Source organism: Yarrowia lipolytica, chromosome 1C (assembly GCF_001761485.1).
Source record: "Yarrowia lipolytica chromosome 1C, complete sequence".
Classification (NCBI taxonomy): Eukaryota; Fungi; Ascomycota; class Dipodascomycetes; order Dipodascales; genus Yarrowia; species Yarrowia lipolytica.
Genome location: NC_090772.1, coordinates 3,051,879 through 3,073,202, shown reverse-complemented (window position 1 = coordinate 3,073,202; position 21,324 = coordinate 3,051,879). Strand labels below are relative to the sequence as shown.

Below are 21,324 nucleotides of genomic sequence, written 5' to 3'. Positions count from 1 at the left end.
GACTGATTCGAACGTCGATGTACACTCGACTGACTACCCCACCACCTCTGAAGACTCCACCGACGACCCCACCGCCTCTGAAGACTCTACCGACGACTCCACTCCTCCTGAAGACTCAAGGAAACTTGACAAGTCTTCAGGACTGGTGAAATCTGTTCGCTGTAGTCGTCAGTGTCAACTACTTGTACAAGTATTTACTGTACTGTTAGCATAAGTGTCTTGTCAGAGCTGGTATCAAGACATCGTCAACTGAACAAACATAGCACGTATCAAAAAGCCTTTGGAATAGGTATCGAAAGTTGTCTTCATACTGAGGGACAACTTCACTCAGCTGTTTTGGTCAACCTGCTGGCGTGCTGGTCCCCAACTAGTCCCAACTAAATACTAACTAAAGAGTAAGTAAACCCCTGAAGACGGTTTAACTACCAAACACGACGAATATCCACGAATATCCACCTCACACACCATGTCGACATCATCGTCATCGTACTCAGCAATACAACCCCGCCACAACTCCTCTCCTTCCTCGTCTTATGACTAAGCCAATATACAAAAACGTTGAACTTCTGACATAACCCGAGCCCAAACATCTCAACAAACACCAGTTGTATCCGAAAGGAGTGTCTTTGAATCAAAAGTATAGAACAACAGTTGCCGTATATTTCAGACAATCAAAAGTCGCAATGGCCCCTAAAAGTGCCCTTCTCTTCACGTCGACCCTACCCACAACTGTAGAGGGAACCTCAACTTTCAATCTGCAAATCAACTCACATATACCATGGCTATATGAAGCGTTGAAACATCCAGCTCCAGTAGACGCCTTAACCTGCCCACCTCACACCCTACATGGACCCACCAGACCGGTTTGCTCCGCCAATAACACCAGCCATCTCCAGAAACGCTCGATCTTCTGCAATGTTGTTTTTGTTGATGGTCCGTCTGTAACTTGCTTCTCGCTCCTCCCACTCGATTCGCTTTCGTTGGTGCTCGAGGTCCGTGTCGTTTCCAACACCCCACACCTCCACATTTCGCACCTTGAACCGTTCGTCCATCAGCTCTCCAGGTCGATTGATGGAAGGCGCGTACGAGCCGCCCTTGCCAGCATGGTGGAACTTGCCAAACTCCAGGGAATCGTCTAGCGTGAGAGACACGGTTCCTACCACTTGAGGTGCCTGCACTCCGGTGAACCGACCAATGGACTTGGGGATAGGAGAACCAAAGGCCAGTCCTCCAGGGTCGTGCTTGAGAAAGTAAGCGTGGTTGGACGGGTTGGTTTCACCCACAAAAATATCCTGCGTGGGGGCTAGCTGGAAAATAAAACATTTGGAAGATCCAAACGTCTCCTTTGAAGACGATCTCCAGGGAACGTCGAGATAGAATCCGAATTTCACCTCGCTCTCACCATCATCGGGAACAACAGCTCCCTTGAGCCGAGGGTACTTTTCATCAAAGGTATTTGCTCGTTTAAGAGACTGGTTGTTTGTGTTGAGCCGCAATCCAGACACTAGCAGCACCGAAGGGGCTCTCCAGCCAAAAGTTCCGGATTCAAAAGACCGCTGTGCAAAACCATCCTTCTGGCCCATGTACAACGTCTTCAGGTTTTCCACGTTGCCGAGGAAGGGGCAGAAAGACGCCATTTGGGCCACCGTGGCATGGTTCAGCAGCTTGGTTGGATAGGTGCTGTTGGAACCCAGAGGATTGAGCGGAGCAACTGGTTCGTTATCTTCCTTCTCCGAGTGAGCCGATGTGTAGAGAAGCAGGTCGAAAAGATGACCTACCGGAGCCAGTAGATGGGGACACACCTTGTCAAAGGCATGTCTGAATTGAACAAGATCAATGTCGCCATTACATGCTCGGGAGATGCACTGGGCGGACTTTCGACAATCGGCATACAGCGTCTTTGTGTCTGTCTTGTCCTGGCTCACGACCGTCTTGATGTGTTTTGCGACGGTTCCCTTGGACGGATCGAAGCCGTAGAGGACGAGCATGAAGGTGAGAAAGTCGACGAACTCGTCGCGGGGGAACTTTAGCTCGCTGACGTCGGTGGCGTAGAACTGCTTGACCGGCCCAAACGACTTCCAGTCGCCGTCAAACTCCAGATTGGGCTCCTCCGACAGAGTCACCTCCTTGGCCACGTCGCACTGCTTCAGCAGCGACACAAACAGCAGCTTGAGCGGATCAAACTCCTTGAACACCTGCGTGTATCGGCCCGAGTAGAAGACGATGATCTTGAGCAGGTCGTTGAACGAGTACCCCGCCTCTCGAGGCTTCGTGTCCATGAACGGAAAGTTGGCGAGGAACTTGGCCGAGTTGGTGAGCAGCTTTTCGACCGACTTGAACTCGGACGGAATCCCCAGCAGAGCCGCAAACTCCTCGTCGGTCATGCGCACGTGGTCGCCGTGGTCTTGGTGTAATACCGTCGCCTTGAAGTTGTCCTTCAGCCCATACAGCTCAATTGGTTCCAGCGTCTTGTAGCATTGCTGTGCAAACAGCTGACTCACTTGGTCCTCCGACAGATGTTGCGGAGCTGAAGTGCCTTGTCCCATGGTGTTTGTGTAAAAGAAGAGTGCAGAGCGGAGATGATGATGCGTAAATGTTGGACTTGCCGCCTGATAGATGGATAAAGTTCGGATACGGACCAGAGAGGAGAAATGGGATGGGCCTCGAAACGGGGTTCACGTGACCTAGAGGGGAAATTGAAAAACATCTACGGCATTCTGGAGGCCACGTGACCCTATTCTCGGCTTTGCTTTGTCCAATTTCTGTCTTTATCGGCCATTCATATGGACCTTTTGTTTCCCCAAATATATACGCTTGCTGTTAGTCTGCCCAGGTGCGGCATCTCCAAAGGTTAATTTGGGCGGTTAAGTTGGCGGTTAAATTGAGTTGAATTTAACAACAATATTTTAATAATAATAACAACAATAATGAACGTAGAAATATTATTTTTTTATGTTGATATTTGGAGTATTTCAACATTGATTTGTTATTTATATTTATATTCCATTTTTAAAAGGTTTTATAGTTATTTTTGATAAAAAAAAATAATTATTTTTATAGTCCGATTTCCAGCAACTATCCTGACACTCGTGCTGACTAATCATAGTGTCAATGTGATGTGATACAAGTACTAATCAACAGGAGCGCAAACAGGAGCGCAAACAGGAGCGCAAACAATTCCCGAGTTGCAATGACGCCTAGAAGAGGCTCCTTGAATGATGATGAACTTGTCAGGCTTCTCCCCCATCAATTTCTGCCCAATTTTTTTTCTTCTAATATTACCAGCTGGATTACTACGAAACCAGAACTGCAGACAAGATCCATAAGCCCTTGGTCACAGGGACATGGCAATGGAATGATAACTTGATTAGCAAGCAGACCATTGTCAATTCAATTCGATTTTCAACTTCTGTCCCTTCTCCATAGCCAAACAATTGCTGCAGAGCATCTCTGACCAAGGCCAAGCAGAATAGACACCCAGCCAACATTCGCATCTCGATGTCGTCAATCAACTCATGATATTTATCTCTTCTAACCTCTTCATTAGTCTCCAGGCTTCCGATATCAGCCGTTCAAGTCGTTCCAAGCATCCCAATCGACCTGGCACGAATCGGTTTTGATACCCCGGACTTGTAACAGAGTGGTTGAACTCGTCATCAGAATCGTAATCGTTAGTGATTGGCAAGAGAATACTACGTCATAAAAATGGATAATAAATAAACTAGACAAATTTCCAGCCGGCGCCCTCGTAGGTGGCGTAGCATCGGAACTCGTTGGACAGACCCTTCTCGTGCTCGGGGTGGAAGTCGGTGACCTTGGTGTCGGGGTAGACCTTGGCGATGACGTTGGCCATTCGCTCGCCGGTGCAGACAATGGCCTTGTACTTGTCGTTGCGAGCAGTAGGCTTCTTGAGCAGCAGACGGGCGGTCATGGCAGCCTTGGTTTGGCACTCCTCCGACAGAAACGGGGGGTCGACCAGAACCCGATCGCACACGTTTTTGATTTCGCTGGGCAGCACCAGGGGCTTGTTGAAGTCGTAGAGGACGAATCGCTTCTTTCCAGCAAGCACTCCGAACCGCTCGTCGTACTCTAGCAGAAACACGTTCTGGGTAACGATCTCCTCCTCGGGAAGAGCCTTCATGGCAGCATAGACGGAGGGCGCAGAGACAATGGCAATAACAGTATCTTTATCGGCCCCGGCGAGGAGCTCTCGAGCCAGCTTGGTGGCGGTGGCCTTGTTGTACCAGAACTGCGACAGTTGCCAGTCCTCCTCAAAGTCCTGGATGTCCTTGGACCCGTCGCAGAGCTTATCAAAGTCCTCCTCTGCCTGTTTGTGGAGCTCGGCGAACTTCTGTTCCCGCTCCTCCTGCTCGTTCTGGAAGTCCATGAGCGCGGCAAGGGTGGATGCGGACAGTCTGTGTTAGCGTGATAGGATGTTACGAGGCCCGACTGGAGCATTATACCGAAAGAGGTAGCGGTGGCAGTGGTGGGACAAATTGACTGAAGAGCATTTGGGCTTGGAAGGAGTATTTTTCTGAACTGAGAACGCATTCTGGGCTCTAGGCAAGCCAACATCAACTCTTGTCAACAGTCAACAGTAACCAGCAACAGTCAACAGTAACCACCAACAGTCAACAGTAACCACCAATCACCATTAACCAGCAACGCAGGAGCTGCAACAGCCACACGCTTAGTCACTTTCTCTGGTCACTGGGTTAAACCTCCAAAGCCATCTCATCTCATCTCATCATGCACAGTTTCAACGGCAGTTGGCTCGCCGCCACTGTCAAATTCCATACTCACTGAAGAGGCTCATCCTCAAAGCCGAGGCTGGCATCGATCTCGGTGTGGAGGTCGTTTTCAATGAAGGAGGCAACGTCGGGGGCCATTTTGGATGCTGGAGTCAAGAGTCGAGCGAGAGTCGGCAAGAGCAATGAGAAAGAAGAGTAGAAACGTAGAGACGCACGCTAGACTACATGACAGATACCACCGTGCAATTTTTTAGTGAGAGTTTATCCCGAATGGGAGAGGACAAGCAGACAGAGACAGAGACACCCGTGGTCAAACAGGAACCAAGAGCACCACAGACACAAAAGTATCGGCAAAACCGCCGGTTTGGCGCCGTTCAAAAGACCGAATGTCACCTCTCTGACCCTTCCTGACCACCTCTGACGCCGCATCGCACCCTCAAACAGCCCTCCAAAGAAACCTCAGCTGTGCATGGAACTACATGTGTCGGGACAAAATAAACAATTTTTCGTGAATGTGAGCTGCGGACCCAAGCGAGGGGGGGCGACTGTGCCGTCGGTGGCGTTGTGGCGGGGTGTCGGGTCTCGCGACTTTTCTGTAGTTGTCCGCCGGTTTTATATTTGGTGCAAGTCCGGTCTTTGGTGGTCAGGCCATGATAGTGCCAGGAGTATCCTTTACTATACACCCAGAGTGCACTTTTGGTGCACGATTGGGGGATTATTAAAGTCAAAAAAAAAGGGAAAAAGAGGGAAAAAAGGGAAAAAAGGGTTTTACGCCCAAGTTTAAAGACAAACCTTGAAATGGAGCAAGGAGCGGACACAGAGTTGAATAAAGAGATAAAAATATAAAAGTATAAAATTATAAAGTATAAAAATATAAAAATATAAATATAAAATATAAAATATAAAATATAAAATATAAAAATATAAAATATAAAATATAAAATATAAAAAAAATAAAATATAAAATATAAAATATAAATATATTAAAATATGAAAATGAAAATGAAAATGAAAATGAAAATGAAAATGAAAATGAAAATGAAAATGAAAATGAAAATGAAAATAAAAAATGAAAATGAAATGAAAAATGAAATTGAAAATGAAAATGAAAATGAAAAAAAAAAAAAAAAAAAAAAAAAAAAAAAATATGAAAATGAAAATATAAAATATATAAAATATAAAATATGAAAATAATGGGGAAATGGGGGGAAATGGGGAAAAATAATATAATTATTATCAACATAATTTTTTTTCAACATGTTTTAATTCTCAGCTGATTACAAAGCATCAGAAAATTGAAATTGATTTGTATGCAGAATGCGAATTGGTCTCGATACGCCGTGTTTGACACTCACTTCGGTGCTAGGATCCAATGTACAGAAAATAGCCTGATTGAGCGACCTGGAGGGTTCCACAGAGCCCAAATCCTCGATATGGTGCTGTTCAGGTAGCTCTGTTCCCCCACGAGAGCAACCCCCTTCCTGGCATCAAAGAACCAAAATGCCATCGACCTCTGGGGACGCCGAACAAGGGGTAACACTCGAGTATCGGGCTCCTTCTTGTAGATGAGCATGTCTGTCTACTTTGAGTAGCAGATTTTGGTCCGCCGCGATCATGAAGATACTCTCTGGCATGAAGATACTCCGGGGCGCGACGTCTCGTTGCAGTACTGGGCGTAGTTTCTGTTGGTGTCGAGCAGAATGTCCTTGAGCAGTCCACTGCCTCCAGAGGTCCTGTTTCTGGATCGCCCATACCTTGGGCTAGACAATGGAATGAAGGGACATTGAAAGTGGGCTGAAAGTGGTCCGATAAACGGGAAAAGTTGATTTTGGGAACACTCGACGTCCATTCTTCATGTGTTTTCAAGACGGTTTGGGGGTCCTTCAGGCCGTTTTCAGACCCAAAAACATCACCTACACCCTCGTCATCATTACATGTCATTAAGTATATACACCGGGGTGCTAAATGAAGGTCTGTGTTAGTGGAACATGTGGAGAATGGGGAGAGAAGATGGGGCTACCAAGGAAGGTGCCATCTCAAATATGTCTTTGCACCTACCGCTAGTAAAATGACCGCCAGCACAATGACCAGAATTAGCAACAGACAGCACTGTCGGGACCGCGACCGGCTCTGATATCGTGCGGCTCGGTTGAGTTCGCTGGCGGCGCTTCGGGTCTCGCCAGCAATCGAATACATGTTCGATTCGATGTTGTCTGTGTTAGTATTCAGTCTCGCTCGGTGTCTGCAATGAGAAAGTCTAGAGGTACGGGTAGGAGCATAGTAAGCAAATCATGTGCATCGCGAAACACCAATTCACCGATTCACCGATTCACAGAACATTGCATCAATATAACCACCTCCAAGGTCAGAAGACACCCTGGTCTACGCCCTGTTTAAACAAAACCTCTGCTCAACATCCCCCCCTCCCCCCGTCATACTCACCAACAATGGTTCCCTGTTGGGTCACAATGGTACCGAGATCGGAGAAAATCTCGTTGAGCTCCTCGATACCCTGCTCAATGTTTCTGATCTCCTCCTCTCGTTCCGAAATCAACGTCATGTGCTGATCTGTTTCCGACTGATTCATAAAGTCCTGGGTCATGACATCCTGCTGCTGCAGTTGCTGCTGCTGCTGCTGACCCTCGCCCCTCGACTCCGACTCCAGCACCGCCTGCTTGTCCATCTTGATCTCCTGCTTCTCGTGCGCGGCCAGCCGTTTCTGGATCTGCTGAAACTCGGACAATGCCGTGGCAAACTCCCGGCCCAGCTTCTGTTGCGTGAACCGCTGGGCGGCGTTTGTGTCGTCCCATTCCTTGAGCCGCTTGAGATCCTCGCCCGTCGTCTTGAACCGGTCCCGCGTCTCGTCGGCAAGATCGATCGCCCGCCCCACCACGTCCCGCTTGCCCCCCGTGTTCTGCGCAGCCTTGAGCAGCCGCCCCAGCGTCACCAGGTTGTTGTTCAGCAGGAACAGCGTGTCGGAGATATCGGCGTTAAGCTTGTCGAACTCGGGCGAGTCCGAGTACGCCGGCTGCGCCTCCAGGCTTACGGCGTCGCTGAAAGAACTCATGTGTGTGATTAGTATCGTAGTCGCGGAATGCCGAGATAAGAATAAACACACTGCATGTGAGCAGCTCCCAAATAGGAAGCGAGTGATTACGTATGACGCCACCAAATAGAGTTGCAAGTGGGGTTATTTTGGAGGCAGAAAAGGCGCTTTTAGAGGCCATATTTGAAAGAAATGGGATTGCATTTTGATGTGAGATTTTTCTGTGGATTTTAGGGAGTATTTCGGTACAAAAATAATCTTTCTGCGACGGTTTTTGGGCTCTAGGAATATACGATAAAAAGTATTATTTAATATATAAATAAATATATTATGAATATACATAAATAAAAAATAAATAGAAATAAATAGAAATAAAATAGAAATAAATAGAAATATATAGAATTATAGAAATAGAAATAAATATAAAAATAAAAAAATAAAAAATAATATTTTTTTTAAGAGGGTGATAAAATATCTATATATACATTTTCACTCACGAACATAGCCTAGGAATACAAAAACATGACTATTTAACCTCCTCCGGCGGCAGTTAAGTCGGAGTCTGAAGATGGCCAAACCAGTTCAAAGTCTGACTGTAGTTTTGACGATGTCTGCGCCTCTTGTTACACACTATGTAGCTCACGGTACCACTGTTACTCACCCACAGCCTCGTATTCCCTGTACACAAATGTTTACACAATATCATTTATTGGTTATTCCTTCTCATGCTATACATCCTTATCGTTTCCTGGTCCTCTCTCTAGAAAACGAAATCCTTCTTGAACTGGTCCACCTTGGACTTGTCTGCTGGAGTCAACGGCTTGGGCACCTCGCCCTTGAGGGGAGTGCTAAAGTCAAAGTCTCGTCCGTACTTTTTGGCAGCCTCGGATAGGGGAGTAGAAGGAATACCTGCCTTGGCCAGTTTGGGAGTGGAAGGCAGAACTGGCTTATCTTTGGAAATCTCAGGGTACAGAGGCTTGGAGGGAGAGCGAATGGCAGCAGAAGATGCCAGATCCTTGCCGATCTTCACATCTGTATCTTCGTCCCCGGAAGGAGAAGACGATTTCAGCTTGGAGGTGAAACCGTTGTTGGTCTTGTTACCAAACGTGAAAGAAGGGGGCATGGATTCAGGCGATCCCGACGAAGAAACTGCAGTTTGCTTCGGCGCCGAGGTCTTGGTGCTTTCGGGAGACTTGGGGTCGGCCACAAAGGAGTCTCGCAGATTACTGGATCGCACAGGCTTATACTTGTCAAACTTCTTCATCTGCGGCTGGGCCTTGACGCTATCTCGCTCCCGCTGCTGTTCCAGAGGCATGGACTGACTGATGATCTGGGAGGGGGTTTTTGACGGCGACGCCTCCTTCTTTTCGGGGGAAGGAGTCATGAGTTTCTCACGCGACGGGGGGGTCAACTGACTGGCAGATCGTTCTCGCTCGGGTCGTCGAGGAGAAGACGCGTAGGGGTTGATGAACTCCTTTGCGGGAGAGGATTCGGCTGGTGTGACAACCTCTTCTTCGTCATCATCAATCAGAGACAGAAGAGTAGAAGCCACTCCAGAAAGAGGTCTATCTGCGACAGAAGAGACCGGTGAGGTGATGGGCGATGTGGAGTTTGTGGTTGTGACTCGGTTAGGCGACAGGGCCTGTCGTGCAGATCGCTTAGGAGAGGACATCATGGGAGATGGACGGCCTCTAACTCCACCGAGGGACGATCTAGTGACACGGGAGTTTCTCTGGCCAATAGAGGCCATTGATCTCGACTTTTTGAGAGTCCCATTAACACTCGCAGCGGGCTCCATTCGTCTGGGAATCTTGGAGGGCGATCCGTACGTCTCGTTGCGGCCTGCCAGATTGGCCAAACTCATGCTATGACGAACCGATCGGTCGTGCTGGGTTCCTGTAGGCGACAGTCGTTCGGCGAGATTGGGATCGTCGCTGGCCGCCTCGTTGATGAGTGCCAGTACACCTGCGGTTTCCACATCACTCAAAGGAGCGTCTCCTTTTCTCTCGAAGAACTCTGCCAGGCGTTGGTTGGGCGATTTTCCGGGGCCCAGCGAAATGCGTTTGTGTCGGGGCGGTGTCTGCGATGGCGTGTACACCGTTTCTGTGATCTCCTCCTCCATCTGGGGCTCTTCAAAGGTCCGCGACCGGTCAATCACGGGGTACAGCGCTGAGACGGGCGGGTCCCGGGCCAAATTTGCAGGCGAGTGGCTCTGTGTTGGTTGATTGGGGTCGTCGGGTTTGTGCGGGCGGAAAAACCCAACCACCCGGGAAAAGAGACCGCTTCTGTGTCCCTCAGCGGGGGGGCTGGCCGCCGACGGGCCGGGGCTGGGGGGCGGTCCGTAGGGAGACCCCTCGGAGGCTGCGGAGCGAGCTTTTGGTGCGGACGACGCGGGAGTTTTCCATGATGCTGCGCCAACGGTGTGTTTGTCGACGTTGGTGTCGTCACAGGCGTACAAGTAGTTAGTTAGTGTATCATGTGGATTTTTTTGGCACCATGCATGTTGGGAGGTTGGAGGTTAGGGATTTGGCTTTATTGGGGGGGCTGAGAGAGCATTTTGAGCAGCACTAAAGAGGGGTTGGAGGGGCTTTTTGTGGGATATAAACACATAAATCTGATCGTCGAAGCTTCCTGTCTAGATTTGTGTCTTTGGTTTCCCATTCTGATGTCCGATACGTCTCCACGAGGCGTCGTGTTGACGGCCTACAGTTCAACCGCTGGTACAAGCGAGCTCATGTCTGAAAACGCTATTGGCATGAGGTTGAGCGGGTGATCTGAGATGAAAGGAAGTCGACAACCGGCTCCACGAGTATGGTAATGTGAAGTACTCCTCCGCAATCATCAACTCCTCCGCAAACATCAACTCCTCCGCGACAGTCCGGCTACTCCTCCGCGACAGTCCGGCTGCTCCTCCTTGACGCTCAGTAGCCATTCAAACATACCATTCTAAACTAGACATCATCACACCCCGGAATACTCCATCAGTGCCGTAGTCACACAAAACCATCCTCGTGACCTCATATAATCGGACTTTGTACAAATCCAACATTCGCCATACAAAATGATCCCCACAGCTCTTCCTCCACCTCCATACAGTTGTCCATCCCCAGTCAGACTCTGAAATACCCCCACAAGTGTAATTCTCGTCATACCCGTATATTGAACACTTCTTACTTTCCTCCCCTCCCCTTGCCCTCCCACTATATGAAGCAATACCAAGTCCACAAGAACTACAATCACTCCGGCGGCAATGTTGCACCTCGCTCATATCCACTCTTCGAATCCCCGCAACGTCGTTATATCGCCTTCAATTGCTTCCCCCAACCCCGTCGTCTAGGGTTACGTCCCAAATTACCCTACCGGATAACCTCGTGAGTTCGAATCTCTCTTGTCATTTTTTTACCCGAGCAATAACCCGACCCATGAGTTCCCCCGACGAGATTGTCGACTATCTCGTGGAAAACGTGGCCCTGTTTGGTCCCGGAGGTGAGTGTCCCGGCTGAGTGACGCAAACGGCAAAATGGACAAAAAAACCCCGTCTCGACAGTCCACCAGCCAAATGGTCGATATGCAGCATCGCAGAGGGAAAAATATTTTTTTGCGAACGCCGCAATTTACGTGAAGAGGCAAGAATGGACGTGTTCGTGCGTGTGTCTGGTCGGTGTGAGCTGTTCAGTCTCTTCGGAGACAGGATCAGGGTGTTTTTGGTCCACTTGAGACTAGCTGATAGCTCTAGGGAGGGGTGAAAAACGCCCAAGCTGTGAAGAAACCCTTCCCGAACGTTCTAGATGGCGATGGAGTTTGATTGAGGGTGTTTTTTCTCTACAGCGGTCACTTTTGGTCGAATTGTGACTGTACTCAACAGCACTGATAGGACTGCCCAAGTCTTCTCGTTCGTTGCTATGCCGTTCGCACCTGCGCCATCCCTGCTCTCCAATGTTCCATGACTCTTCTACCCTTCTCTCACAGCTCGTACACTCGACTCGTGTTCTGCTAACCTAGGTGTAACCCTCCCCCAATTGTGGACACTCTCCTACGACAAGGTTCCAAATCTCACGCCCAAACTCCAGCAAGTGATTTGGAAATGGCTCATGAACCATCCCAGTATGGTCGTTGGAGTCAACGGAGAAGACGAGACCGAGACCGTCAACAAACTTGATTACAAAACTCTGCTCGAGACATACCCCCAGGACTCGGTTCAGGTGTACGCTGACGAAGACACCCAGTGGCGTACTTTGACGGGCAGACCCAAGAAGAACAACCCCATTGGAGCATTCCCCTTTGAAGCACTGTGTGTTGTTGCCGCTGCTCGAGAAGATGGAGCTACCGCTGTGCAGATCACCAAACAAACTGGCCAGGATGCGCGATCCATCTTTGGGCGGGTCAACGCACTCATGGAGCAGGGTCTGGTGTCTCGTTTCCCCTACTATGCCGGTCACAACACGAACCTGATTGTGTACCGATCGTTTGTGGCTGCCAACAGAAGAAAGCTGGGTATCACTACCGGCAATGCTGCTTCGTCTGGAGCTGCAGGAGTGGATATTGCTGATTTCCGAAAACGGCTGGTTGAAGCTACTTTCAACGCTCATAACAGAATCAGACAGTACCTGGACCTAAGAGACGAAATGGGCTGTGGCAAGACCCGACGTCTCAAGTCGTACTTTGCTCGTGCTGTGCGTCAGCTGGAGGCTAATGGCTACCTCAAGCGAGTCTATGTGTACCCCGACCCTAGCAAGGATGAAAAGTACTACTGTCTCAAATTCCTCAAGCCTTATGTCAACACCACAGATATGGCTGGTGTCGATGAGGATGACGACGAAGAGGAGGAAGAGGAAGAGGAAGTCGAGCCTGAAGAGGAGGAGAAGATTATGGGCTCTTTGGATGTTATGGACGACAGTGCGGGAATCAAGATGGAAGACGTTGGAGAGCCCTTGCTGCCCGAAGAAAACTCTCATATCATTTCGTTCAACCGCTTCTACCCCCTCATCAACCAGATTTTCAACCTCACTCAGATTCGAGGCTCCCATGGTATCCCTGCCATGGAGCTGTGCCGTTTGACTGCTGGTATCTCGTACACCCGTATGTTTTCGCGGTACTTGGAAGGCTTTGCCGAGCGAACCACCAAGAACAAGACGGTCAAGAACAAGTCCGACCCCGAACTGCAATACTTGAACCTCATTCGGGGTCTGGATGTGAATGCCAGAACCAAGTACTATCGGTACGTGACCGAAATGGACTATCGGGCCTTTGTCGGAGAGGCTGCCGATCCCGCCTGGGGTAAGTTTCGACCCCTTCCTACCTCTGGGGCCAAAGCTGCTGCCAAAATTTACTCTTCTCTGAGCGACATGCAACATAAACTTGGCTCTGAGATCCCTGGAGTCGTCCTGACAGCTACTGTGACTCTCCCCGATGGTTCAGAGCATCAGTTTGTCACCTTCAGAGGCTACAATGTGACTCCTGCTGCTGGCGTCAAGATTTCTGTCCAGCAGGGCAGTGGAGAAGGTAGACCCAGAGGCAGACCCAGAAAGCGACCTGTGGACGATGACACTGCAGCTCCCGGAGACAAACCTCCGCCCAAGAAGCGTGGCCGAAAGTCCAAGGCTGAGCATGAGCGGATCAGACTGGAGAAAGAGGCTGCTGAAGCTGCTGCTGCTGCTGCTGCTCTGGAGGCGGCCAGTCGAACCGTAAATGAAGCCGAGGCAACAACCGGGGAAACCACTGAACAGGCTGATTCAGCTACTGTTTCTTCCGTGGCCGAGGCAGCTGTGGCAGCGGTGTTGGCCGAAACTGACCCCGTGGAAATCGCAGTCAGACAAGAAGCCGAGGCCGAACAGGCTGCTGCGGAGACGACAGAGCCCGAACCTGCTCCGGGGCGCCTTACTTCTCGAGGAGTTGTTTCTTTCGCAGCCATGGAGCGAAAGTCTCGTATTTTGAAACTTCTTTCTGCCAACAACGGTGTTCTGGAAGGCGGTAAACAGCTGGAGATTATGTTTGACGCATCGTATTCGCGATCCCGAAACGGAAAAGTGGACTCCAAGACTCTCAACAGAGACATTAACCAGCTGGAGGACGACGGCAAGGTGTATCGTATTTCCGTCAACGTGGGCAAAAGCAGAGACTCGGCCATCGTTCGTTGGATGGTTGTACACTCTTCGCTGCCTAGAGACGCTCCCCAGGTGCAGGATCTCAAGGCTCAATTGATCCATCGAACCAAGGTCGCTAGTGTGCCTGCCACTCACAATCCCATCCGAGAATCGCTGTCAGGGGCCTTCAAGTTGTACCACAACCCTGTTGCGAACCCACGACGATCGTTAGGCAACGAAGACAAGTCCCCTCATCGAGTTCAGGAGCCTGGTAGTGACGGAAGATGGATTAGTGATACTCGCAAAGTTGTGCCTCGGAAGAGAAGATCTCTGCGGCCCTCCAATATCGACCCTCAGTACGATTACACCGACCAGGAGCCGCATCAGGGTGCCGGCTCTTCTTCCACTTATCCTCATCAACAGTACCAACCCCAATACTCCATGGACTATGCTCAGGAGTACTCCACTCAGCATCCGGCTTACAACAGCTTGAACAACCAGTTTACTGGTCTGGATGACAGCATGATTGAACCTGAGATGATTGCCCAGGCTACTCTCCAGAGCCAGCAGCCCAAGAGAAAGAGCCGCAAGGGCGACAGATTGCCCAGCTCGGATCCCCTCAAGATTCTCGAGCACGGAATCAAGCGGAAATCCAAGCTCAAGATTGGCGCCACTCCCTCCGTGTCTCGTTCTCGGATGTCTGGAGCCCGGCGATACGATGTGGAGGACAATGAAAAGTTTTTCCGGCTCACCATTGTCGCCCGATCGTTCCACGGAGGCTCTATTCCCTGGCAGGCTCTCGCCGGGCCTCTCAGACTACCTTCTTATGCTGCTAAGGCCAAGTGGCCTCGAGTCAGAGACATTATGGGCGGTGCAAAGGTGGTTCCGGCTGCAATTGAGCAGTTTGAAGACTTTTTCTATGAGCAATACCGCAAGGGAACCATTGCTCCATTTTCGCGGCTAGAAGAGGTGAATCTCGAGGAGCTGGCGGATCTCTGGCAACAGCATGAACCCGAGTTGTTGCCCGATACCACCGCCACGTCGTTCCCGCTACTCGAGTCGTACGAAGACAACAGAAAACGGTACCACATGTCTGTTCCTCTGGATTTCGATGACACGGATCCCATCGACTCGGTCCTGTCTGTCCAGTCCATGGTAAAGACCGAGGAGGCACTCACAAACTCGCCTTTCCTGGTCAAGAAGACCCCTGTGTACGTGGACCCCAACCCTGAGGCTGTTCAGAACGCCATTGCTGTCATCAAGTCGATTATCGTCTCTGATGATGCCACCTACGATGAACAAGCTGCCAAGGAGCTGCTGACTCCATTCGGAGAACAAACGGTTGCCGAGGCAGTCAACCAGCTCGATAAGCAAAAAGTGGTCAACTACATTCCTCGAGATATGGAGAAACGCAACCCTGGACGAAACTTTGCGTTTTCTGACAAGTTCTGGAACGCTGTCAGTGTGCGGTTTGCTGCCGGTCTGGAAGTGTTCAACGAGGCTCTCAACTTTGACAAGTCCATGAGAGAGTGTGTCAACTCGTCCCGTGGTCTTGTCATGTCTCGTTTGGCTCCTGACGGATCGATGATGGCCATTCTGGACCTGGTTTACCATAGAATCATTGATACGGTCAGAGTTAACGATACGATCGGCTCTCTGATCAAGGGCTATGTGTCTCGGTCAGTCGATAAAGACAAGCTCGACTGTGACATTATTTTCCGGGGCTTTGAGTCCTTGTCTCTCAATGACGCGGCTCAGAGTGTAGAGGTGGCTCCTCCTACCGAGGGGCTGCGGATCTGGAAGGGTATGCATGGAGAGGTAAATGAGCCCATTTGGAAGCATCTGACGTCGCTGTTTGCGCTGTCCGTGGCTCTTCGGCCTGGTGTCACTGTTGATCTGCTTGCTGTGGGACTGGTGAACATTCTTACCCATCAAGAGATTGAGGATGTCATGCAGTGGCTCTGCGAGAAGCAGTGTTTGAGAAAGGGCGAGTGTGATGGATATTGGTTGATGCCAGGCTGGTATAATGTGTTCGCCTGACCACTGGAAGGGTTTTCGTACCACCCCCTATTTTGATTAGATAATATATAGTATTGTATGAGGAATTGTACCTCCCCGCATTACTTGAATTCTAGTTGAGGAAAAAGGTATCCAGCGGGAGTATGTTGGCATTTGAACTACTAGAAAAATGATAAAGCTACTTGTAATGGCGGTCATATAGCCTGCAACGGTCTGACTATGTATACGCTCAATTTTTTCCGCATTTTTTCAGTCTATCGCTGTTGTTGGAGGACTATGGAGGTTTGATGTTACTTAGACTCTGTTTGGTATTACTTAGATTTGTTTGGTATTACTTAGGTTTTGTTTGATATACTTGGATTTTGTTTGATATTACTTAGACTGTGTTAGAAGTAGCTACTTTGGACAAAAGGACATACAATTGTCAGTGAAAGTACAAGTACAAGTAGAAAAAATTACGGCGGAATCTGCGTACTTGGACAGTAGCGGCGAAGGACTTGTCTTGAGTTTTATAGCAGCGTCGACTTTCTGCAATTTCAAAAGCGATTTGACTAATCATATGTATAGTCGACTTATCTTGCATAATCTGTGCTTGATTAGAAAACCTATGGAACATCCATGCGCGGGAAAAAAGGAGTTTTTTTCTCAGGGAAGCACATTTGTACAAGTAATCCACAGTCATACAACAACTCTATACACCTCCAAGCAGGTCCAACCGCTCGGATTCGCACTTGTACCTCCTACGATGCTCTCTATCTCAGACTCAATGCAATCAGATTCATCAGATTGAATCCACCGATTCAAAATCACGGAGATACAGGCAGTGTACGCAGCATACTGTAGCGGTTGTAGCCATGCTCCCCAACGAAATGTCACATCATTTTGCAGCTCTGCAACCTCGAATCTCTGCAGATTCCCCATCATATTCTCGCTTTGACAGCCCAAGCAAGTGTTTGTGGAACCTCAGAATGCAGACAGACCTCCTCTAGACACCTTCAAGCCCATCTTCAGCGCCAACATCGGCTAAGAATACCCCAATTCTGGCACACGGGGACAATATCTGCTTGCAAGGGCTTCTTGCAGACAAAAGGGGGACAGATGGAAGGTGAAAGGTTTGAACGTCGATTTTGAAAGTTGTGAAGAAACCTGGCAGCAGTCTGGGAACCTGTGGGAGCAACAGTAACTCATTGGCCGAGACAAGAACAAGGTGATTGTCATGAACGATACATGGCTCACTGGAGATGGATTATCTGGTGAAGTACTGCGTGGAAAGAAACTTCAAACTGCCTTTATTTGAAAACCCATGTCCAATTTGTCCATCTTCTCTCCAACAGCTCATTATTGGCCCTCATGGGTATTCATATCAGAGACAAAGATGGGCAGGTTCTCGTGGTACCGGATCAAAACGTAGTTCAGCGTCCAAAAACTTCCTCTGCACCGTACCAGAGTCTCATCAGGCAGGGCAGATATGCCCCTTTGAGTGGTACTGGGGAGCCTCACCAACAGTGGAAGCGACGCCGGGACCTCTTCCTACATCAAGGTCCTGTTCGAAGACTACCTGCCCTCAGAATGGCAAAACATGCAGGGCTCCCACAAAGTCGCCCGTCTGGGTGTCTATAGAGAAAGATCTCTTGATTCGGCTCGCATTTCAGCCTGGAAGACATTGGATTCATGGTTCCAGAATCATAGGCATGAAAGGAGGGAGATGATTCGGCGCTCAAGTTAGTGGAGATGGATGAGGGAGCTATTCGGTTCACACCAAGTTCGCACTACAGCGGCCAATCCCAATTGGTGCTCCTTTTAATGTGCAGTGTTGCAGTCCTACGTTAGCTATCCATCCGAATGAAGACCTTACGTCAGTCGCTTCGTTAACATGGAATAAATAAATATAATACATACAAGTCTCTCAGACCAATCTCACTTCAAGCATATCTTCGTCCTCCACATCGGCTTGCTCGATTGTCGAGTTGAGATCAATCTTATCACCGTCAAAATATAGCTGGACCGACGTTGCGGGCACATTCATCTCCTTGGCATAATGCTCAGCCAGCTTGATGAACTGTCGTGAAAGGCCTACCCGCACTGTCACTGGCTTCTTATCCTTTCCAGCCATTGTTAGTTCGATATCCTCCTCGTCGGGCTCCTCTGGCTCCGCGGCAGCAGGTTCTCCCAGGTTCACAGACACGTCAGCCAGACTGTCGAGCCCGTCATCGTGGTCCAACTGAGGCACAAGCTCGTCATCGTCGTCCTCCATGAGACTTCGCTTTCGGAACTTTTCGGCGTCTTCGGCGTTCAGCCATTGTACTTCAGGACAAGTAGCAGGGTCTCGCGTGAAGATACCCATGGTCTGGCAGGTGGAATTTCTGAAGATTCGCGATCCTCGAAGCACAAAAATGAACTCATCGAGAACATGATCCGGGGGCGCATACAGCTCGTCCTCCTGGCACCGCTGATGGAGGATGAAGGTCAGCTTTTCTTGAATCTCATGGAACGGGACCAATGAACGGGTGGTGAAGATGACCGAGGGCCAAGAGTGTCCCTCGACAACAGGAAAGGTTAGTCGGAAACACACCTTTTCGCCTCTGTAGGCCTTTGGTTTCTTCATCTTGCGCGGAGTCTCTTCTACAGGAGGGGAGTACTGGGGTTCTTTGGTCTGCTCTTTCACACTGAGCAGCGCTTCGGCATGTTCTTTTTCCTCCTTGAGCCGCCGGGCTCGAGCCAGAGCCTCCTGCAGCTCTCTATCAGGGTCCATGTCGCTGTCGGAAGATAGAAGATTGTCGTCTGGTGTGTCGTCTGGAGTTTCTTCCGCGTCCAAATCAACCACGTCCTGGGGAGTCGATTTCGAGTTGGATCTGGTATTTCTTGAATGCGTCGCTTTCTTTAGCGTCTTTTTCTCCTGGACCGGCTCCGGCTTCACAGCATCAACCTTCATCTCCACAGCCGCTGGCCTGACCTCGGTGATATGTGCAGACAGGTCGTAGATGTCGGTGTCGTCATTGAGCACGTCTGGAGTGGCCGACTCGACCGTCTCCACTTCTGTGTCGGTCACGGGCCGTCGTTTGAGCACCACAAACTTGCGTTTCTTCTTGGGAGGAGTGTTATCCATCGGTGACCGTTGTTGTCGTCCGTTTGTGCCCCTCTGCTTTTTCGCAGTGATTGTATATTCCTACCGTAGCGACCTGGAACTATCTTATAATGCCGGCATGTTTACTGCCGTTACCCGGCCGGCACACGACCCAGGAACAAGGTTGTAAAAGACGTGTATCGCGAGTATCACGACTTCACGGAGGTTGATTTCACAATGCAGAGACGCGGAGACGGTGGCGACAGGCGCAAAGTACTGACATGGCGGGGGCGGCTCAGATGGCCATGTCTACGGTGAAAGTGCGTTTTTGTTAAGAGTTGAGTAATTACCAAGTAATGCTTATTTAGGTTAGGGTAAGGGTAGAGTCTGAGAGAGTGGTAGATGGAGGGCTGTACTGAAATGTTTTTGCCTAAACGTTGATCATTGTGGTCTTATCAAAGTGTATATTTGTGAATATGCAACTTTTGCGTATTTCTGGGTCATTTTGATCCTCTTGGAGGGACCTTGTATGGCTGTTGAGATTACTAACAATGTGTAGAGTTTGGGTTGTTTAGTTGGGATGAAATGATTCTTAAGAAAACGTACTTGGGAGCGGTTTATTTTGAATGGGGCTCTGAAATTGACGCCAACAGGCATTGGTGATTACGCCATTCCTTTCCGTTTTTCTTGAGCGCTTTCGCCTGCACAATATCCCACAATATTTGTGTTTATTTTACTCTGCTGGCCACCTTTCTTCCATGTCACCGTTCGATTGAATCTATATACCGTCAGCATCCATGGCTCCATCCATCGCGCTATCTAGTCTCACGCTTCAGCTGCTCGACTCGTCCATTCACTAGTCGCTCCTTCTTTTGAACCTCTTTCTTCACGGCCTTCTCCACCTTTGCGTCAGTCTTGTCCACCTTCACCACGTCAGGTTTGGCCGCCATAAGACCGTTGAAGACAAGTAGCGAAAGGAGGATGGCAACAACCGACCCCACAATCATCAGCAGCAGCTTGTCGTCGACCAGCTCTCCGTCTCCCGTCTGGCGCACCTCAGGAGCATGTGTGGGGGGAGTCTTGACCTTCAAGAGCGCCTCGGCAGTGAGCTTTTTCTCGTCCACAGGCACATTTTGCAGCTCCATGTGGTACTTGTACTTGTCCTTCGCTCCAGGCACAGTCTTGGCTCGAGCCACGCCTGGAAAGATTTTGAAGTCGGGGTTTCTGGTTTCAAAGTCTCCCTCCTCGCCCTTTTGCGAGGTCAAAATGAGCGCAATGAACGGCGAGGGCGTTGCTCGCACAATCTTCTCCAGCATCTCGTCATTGGCGGCCAGAGCAGCCAGTCGAGAGACATATGTGTTTGGCAGGGGCTCAAAGTTGATCTCGATTACTCGCTTGGTGGTATCCATGTACTCCTCCAGAGGAGTGATGTTGTTGTCGAGATTGACGTCGATTTTGACCGCGCCGCACTGCTTGGCCACAGAGTTGGCCAGCTTGCCCAGCTCAATGCCTCCATCAGCATAGGGCACTGTGTACATGGTGGAGGTTCGTTCCAGGAGCTTTTTGAGAAACGGAAACGCCGACTCCGTCTGGAAATCCTTGGCCTTGAGTCCCGGCTGGTTCACCACCACGTAGGTGTTGGCCGAGCAGTCGTGCATCAGTTTCCGCGCCACTCGATCCAGCTCCACTGCCGATATGCTGTTGGATGTCTGTTTGTTGGTGTATTTTTCGAAAGCCGTCAGCTCCTTGTGCGACAGCATCACCGCTGGAGTCGCCAGAGCCGTGCCTATCAGCGAGAGCAGTGCAAGTTTCATTGTCGCGAAAATGAGAGAGATGTGGAGTGGTGTAGAGTGATGACAACACAGGTCACTGTTATATGGCAGCACTGGTGCATGTTGGCAGACTGATTATCGAACTCTGTCCTGAGTTTATTTTTAGCCAGAAATCGAGACGGATATGGACGGTGAAAAGTGCGCTTTGGAGGCCACAAGGCTGCCAGTTTGTTGATGGCAGTTGATGTGACCGAAACGCAGATTCTCTACGAGCTGATTTGGTTAAAATCGAAGCAATATCCACCAAGTTGACGATACTCTATGAAGGGCAGAAACACTGAAGGTGTACCTCAGATGCAGTTCTGAAGCTGTTTCAGCCCTCGATAAACGGCGCAAAAGGAGATATTTTCTTGGTCGCGTAATTCAGTTGAGTTCTTTCCAGTCAAGTTCGTTTCACTTGAGGCAATTGACTGCTTGTACAAGTAGCTGCTCCACTTACGATGGAGGGGTCTCCCGTAGACTTTTCAGACAAGCCCATCTTGGAACGTCTCTTCTACTGGGGGTTTCTGACCTGCTAAAACAAAAGTAA

At 49.5% G+C, this 21,324-nt stretch overlaps 10 protein-coding genes across 10 annotated transcripts; 1 reads left to right on the top strand and 9 right to left on the bottom strand.

Annotated features, from left to right (window-relative positions):
• Positions 1–33: 33 nt before the first annotated feature.
• On the bottom strand, positions 34–590 carry YALI1_C30726g (uncharacterized protein; the record flags this gene model as incomplete). The annotated part of the gene is made up of 3 exons (XM_068282525.1): positions 34–159; positions 242–326; positions 424–590. 3 exons carry the CDS (start codon positions 588–590, stop codon positions 34–36), a joined length of 378 nt encoding a protein of 125 aa, XP_068138626.1.
• Positions 591–842: 252 nt separating this feature from the next.
• YALI1_C30706g (uncharacterized protein) lies at positions 843–2,546 on the bottom strand (the record flags this gene model as incomplete). The annotated part of the gene is made up of 1 exon (XM_502132.3): positions 843–2,546. The coding sequence occupies one exon, from the start codon at positions 2,544–2,546 to the stop codon at positions 843–845; it is 1,704 nt and encodes a 567-aa protein (XP_502132.3).
• Positions 2,547–3,721: 1,175 nt separating this feature from the next.
• YALI1_C30683g (uncharacterized protein) lies at positions 3,722–4,889 on the bottom strand (the record flags this gene model as incomplete). The annotated part of the gene is made up of 2 exons (XM_502131.4): positions 3,722–4,415; positions 4,804–4,889. 2 exons carry the CDS (start codon positions 4,887–4,889, stop codon positions 3,722–3,724), a joined length of 780 nt encoding a protein of 259 aa, XP_502131.2.
• A 718-nt stretch (positions 4,890–5,607) lies between these two features.
• YALI1_C30672g (uncharacterized protein) lies at positions 5,608–5,994 on the bottom strand (the record flags this gene model as incomplete). The annotated part of the gene is made up of 1 exon (XM_068282524.1): positions 5,608–5,994. The coding sequence occupies one exon, from the start codon at positions 5,992–5,994 to the stop codon at positions 5,608–5,610; it is 387 nt and encodes a 128-aa protein (XP_068138625.1).
• A 200-nt stretch (positions 5,995–6,194) lies between these two features.
• YALI1_C30665g (uncharacterized protein) lies at positions 6,195–6,692 on the bottom strand (the record flags this gene model as incomplete). The annotated part of the gene is made up of 1 exon (XM_068282523.1): positions 6,195–6,692. The coding sequence occupies one exon, from the start codon at positions 6,690–6,692 to the stop codon at positions 6,195–6,197; it is 498 nt and encodes a 165-aa protein (XP_068138624.1).
• A 75-nt stretch (positions 6,693–6,767) lies between these two features.
• YALI1_C30653g (uncharacterized protein) lies at positions 6,768–7,818 on the bottom strand (the record flags this gene model as incomplete). The annotated part of the gene is made up of 2 exons (XM_502129.4): positions 6,768–6,964; positions 7,194–7,818. The coding sequence occupies 2 exons, from the start codon at positions 7,816–7,818 to the stop codon at positions 6,768–6,770; spliced, it is 822 nt and encodes a 273-aa protein (XP_502129.4).
• Positions 7,819–8,557: 739 nt separating this feature from the next.
• Positions 8,558–9,919, bottom strand: YALI1_C30632g (uncharacterized protein; the record flags this gene model as incomplete). Its single annotated transcript, XM_502128.2, has 1 exon — positions 8,558–9,919. The coding sequence occupies one exon, from the start codon at positions 9,917–9,919 to the stop codon at positions 8,558–8,560; it is 1,362 nt and encodes a 453-aa protein (XP_502128.2).
• A 1,300-nt stretch (positions 9,920–11,219) lies between these two features.
• On the top strand, positions 11,220–15,920 carry YALI1_C30614g (uncharacterized protein; the record flags this gene model as incomplete). The annotated part of the gene is made up of 2 exons (XM_502127.3): positions 11,220–11,283; positions 11,800–15,920. The coding sequence occupies 2 exons, from the start codon at positions 11,220–11,222 to the stop codon at positions 15,918–15,920; spliced, it is 4,185 nt and encodes a 1,394-aa protein (XP_502127.1).
• A 1,885-nt stretch (positions 15,921–17,805) lies between these two features.
• On the bottom strand, positions 17,806–19,005 carry YALI1_C30541g (uncharacterized protein; the record flags this gene model as incomplete). Its single annotated transcript, XM_502126.3, has 1 exon — positions 17,806–19,005. The coding sequence occupies one exon, from the start codon at positions 19,003–19,005 to the stop codon at positions 17,806–17,808; it is 1,200 nt and encodes a 399-aa protein (XP_502126.3).
• A 773-nt stretch (positions 19,006–19,778) lies between these two features.
• On the bottom strand, positions 19,779–20,777 carry YALI1_C30524g (uncharacterized protein; the record flags this gene model as incomplete). The annotated part of the gene is made up of 1 exon (XM_502125.3): positions 19,779–20,777. The coding sequence occupies one exon, from the start codon at positions 20,775–20,777 to the stop codon at positions 19,779–19,781; it is 999 nt and encodes a 332-aa protein (XP_502125.3).
• Between the last annotated feature and the right edge of the window lie 547 nt (positions 20,778–21,324).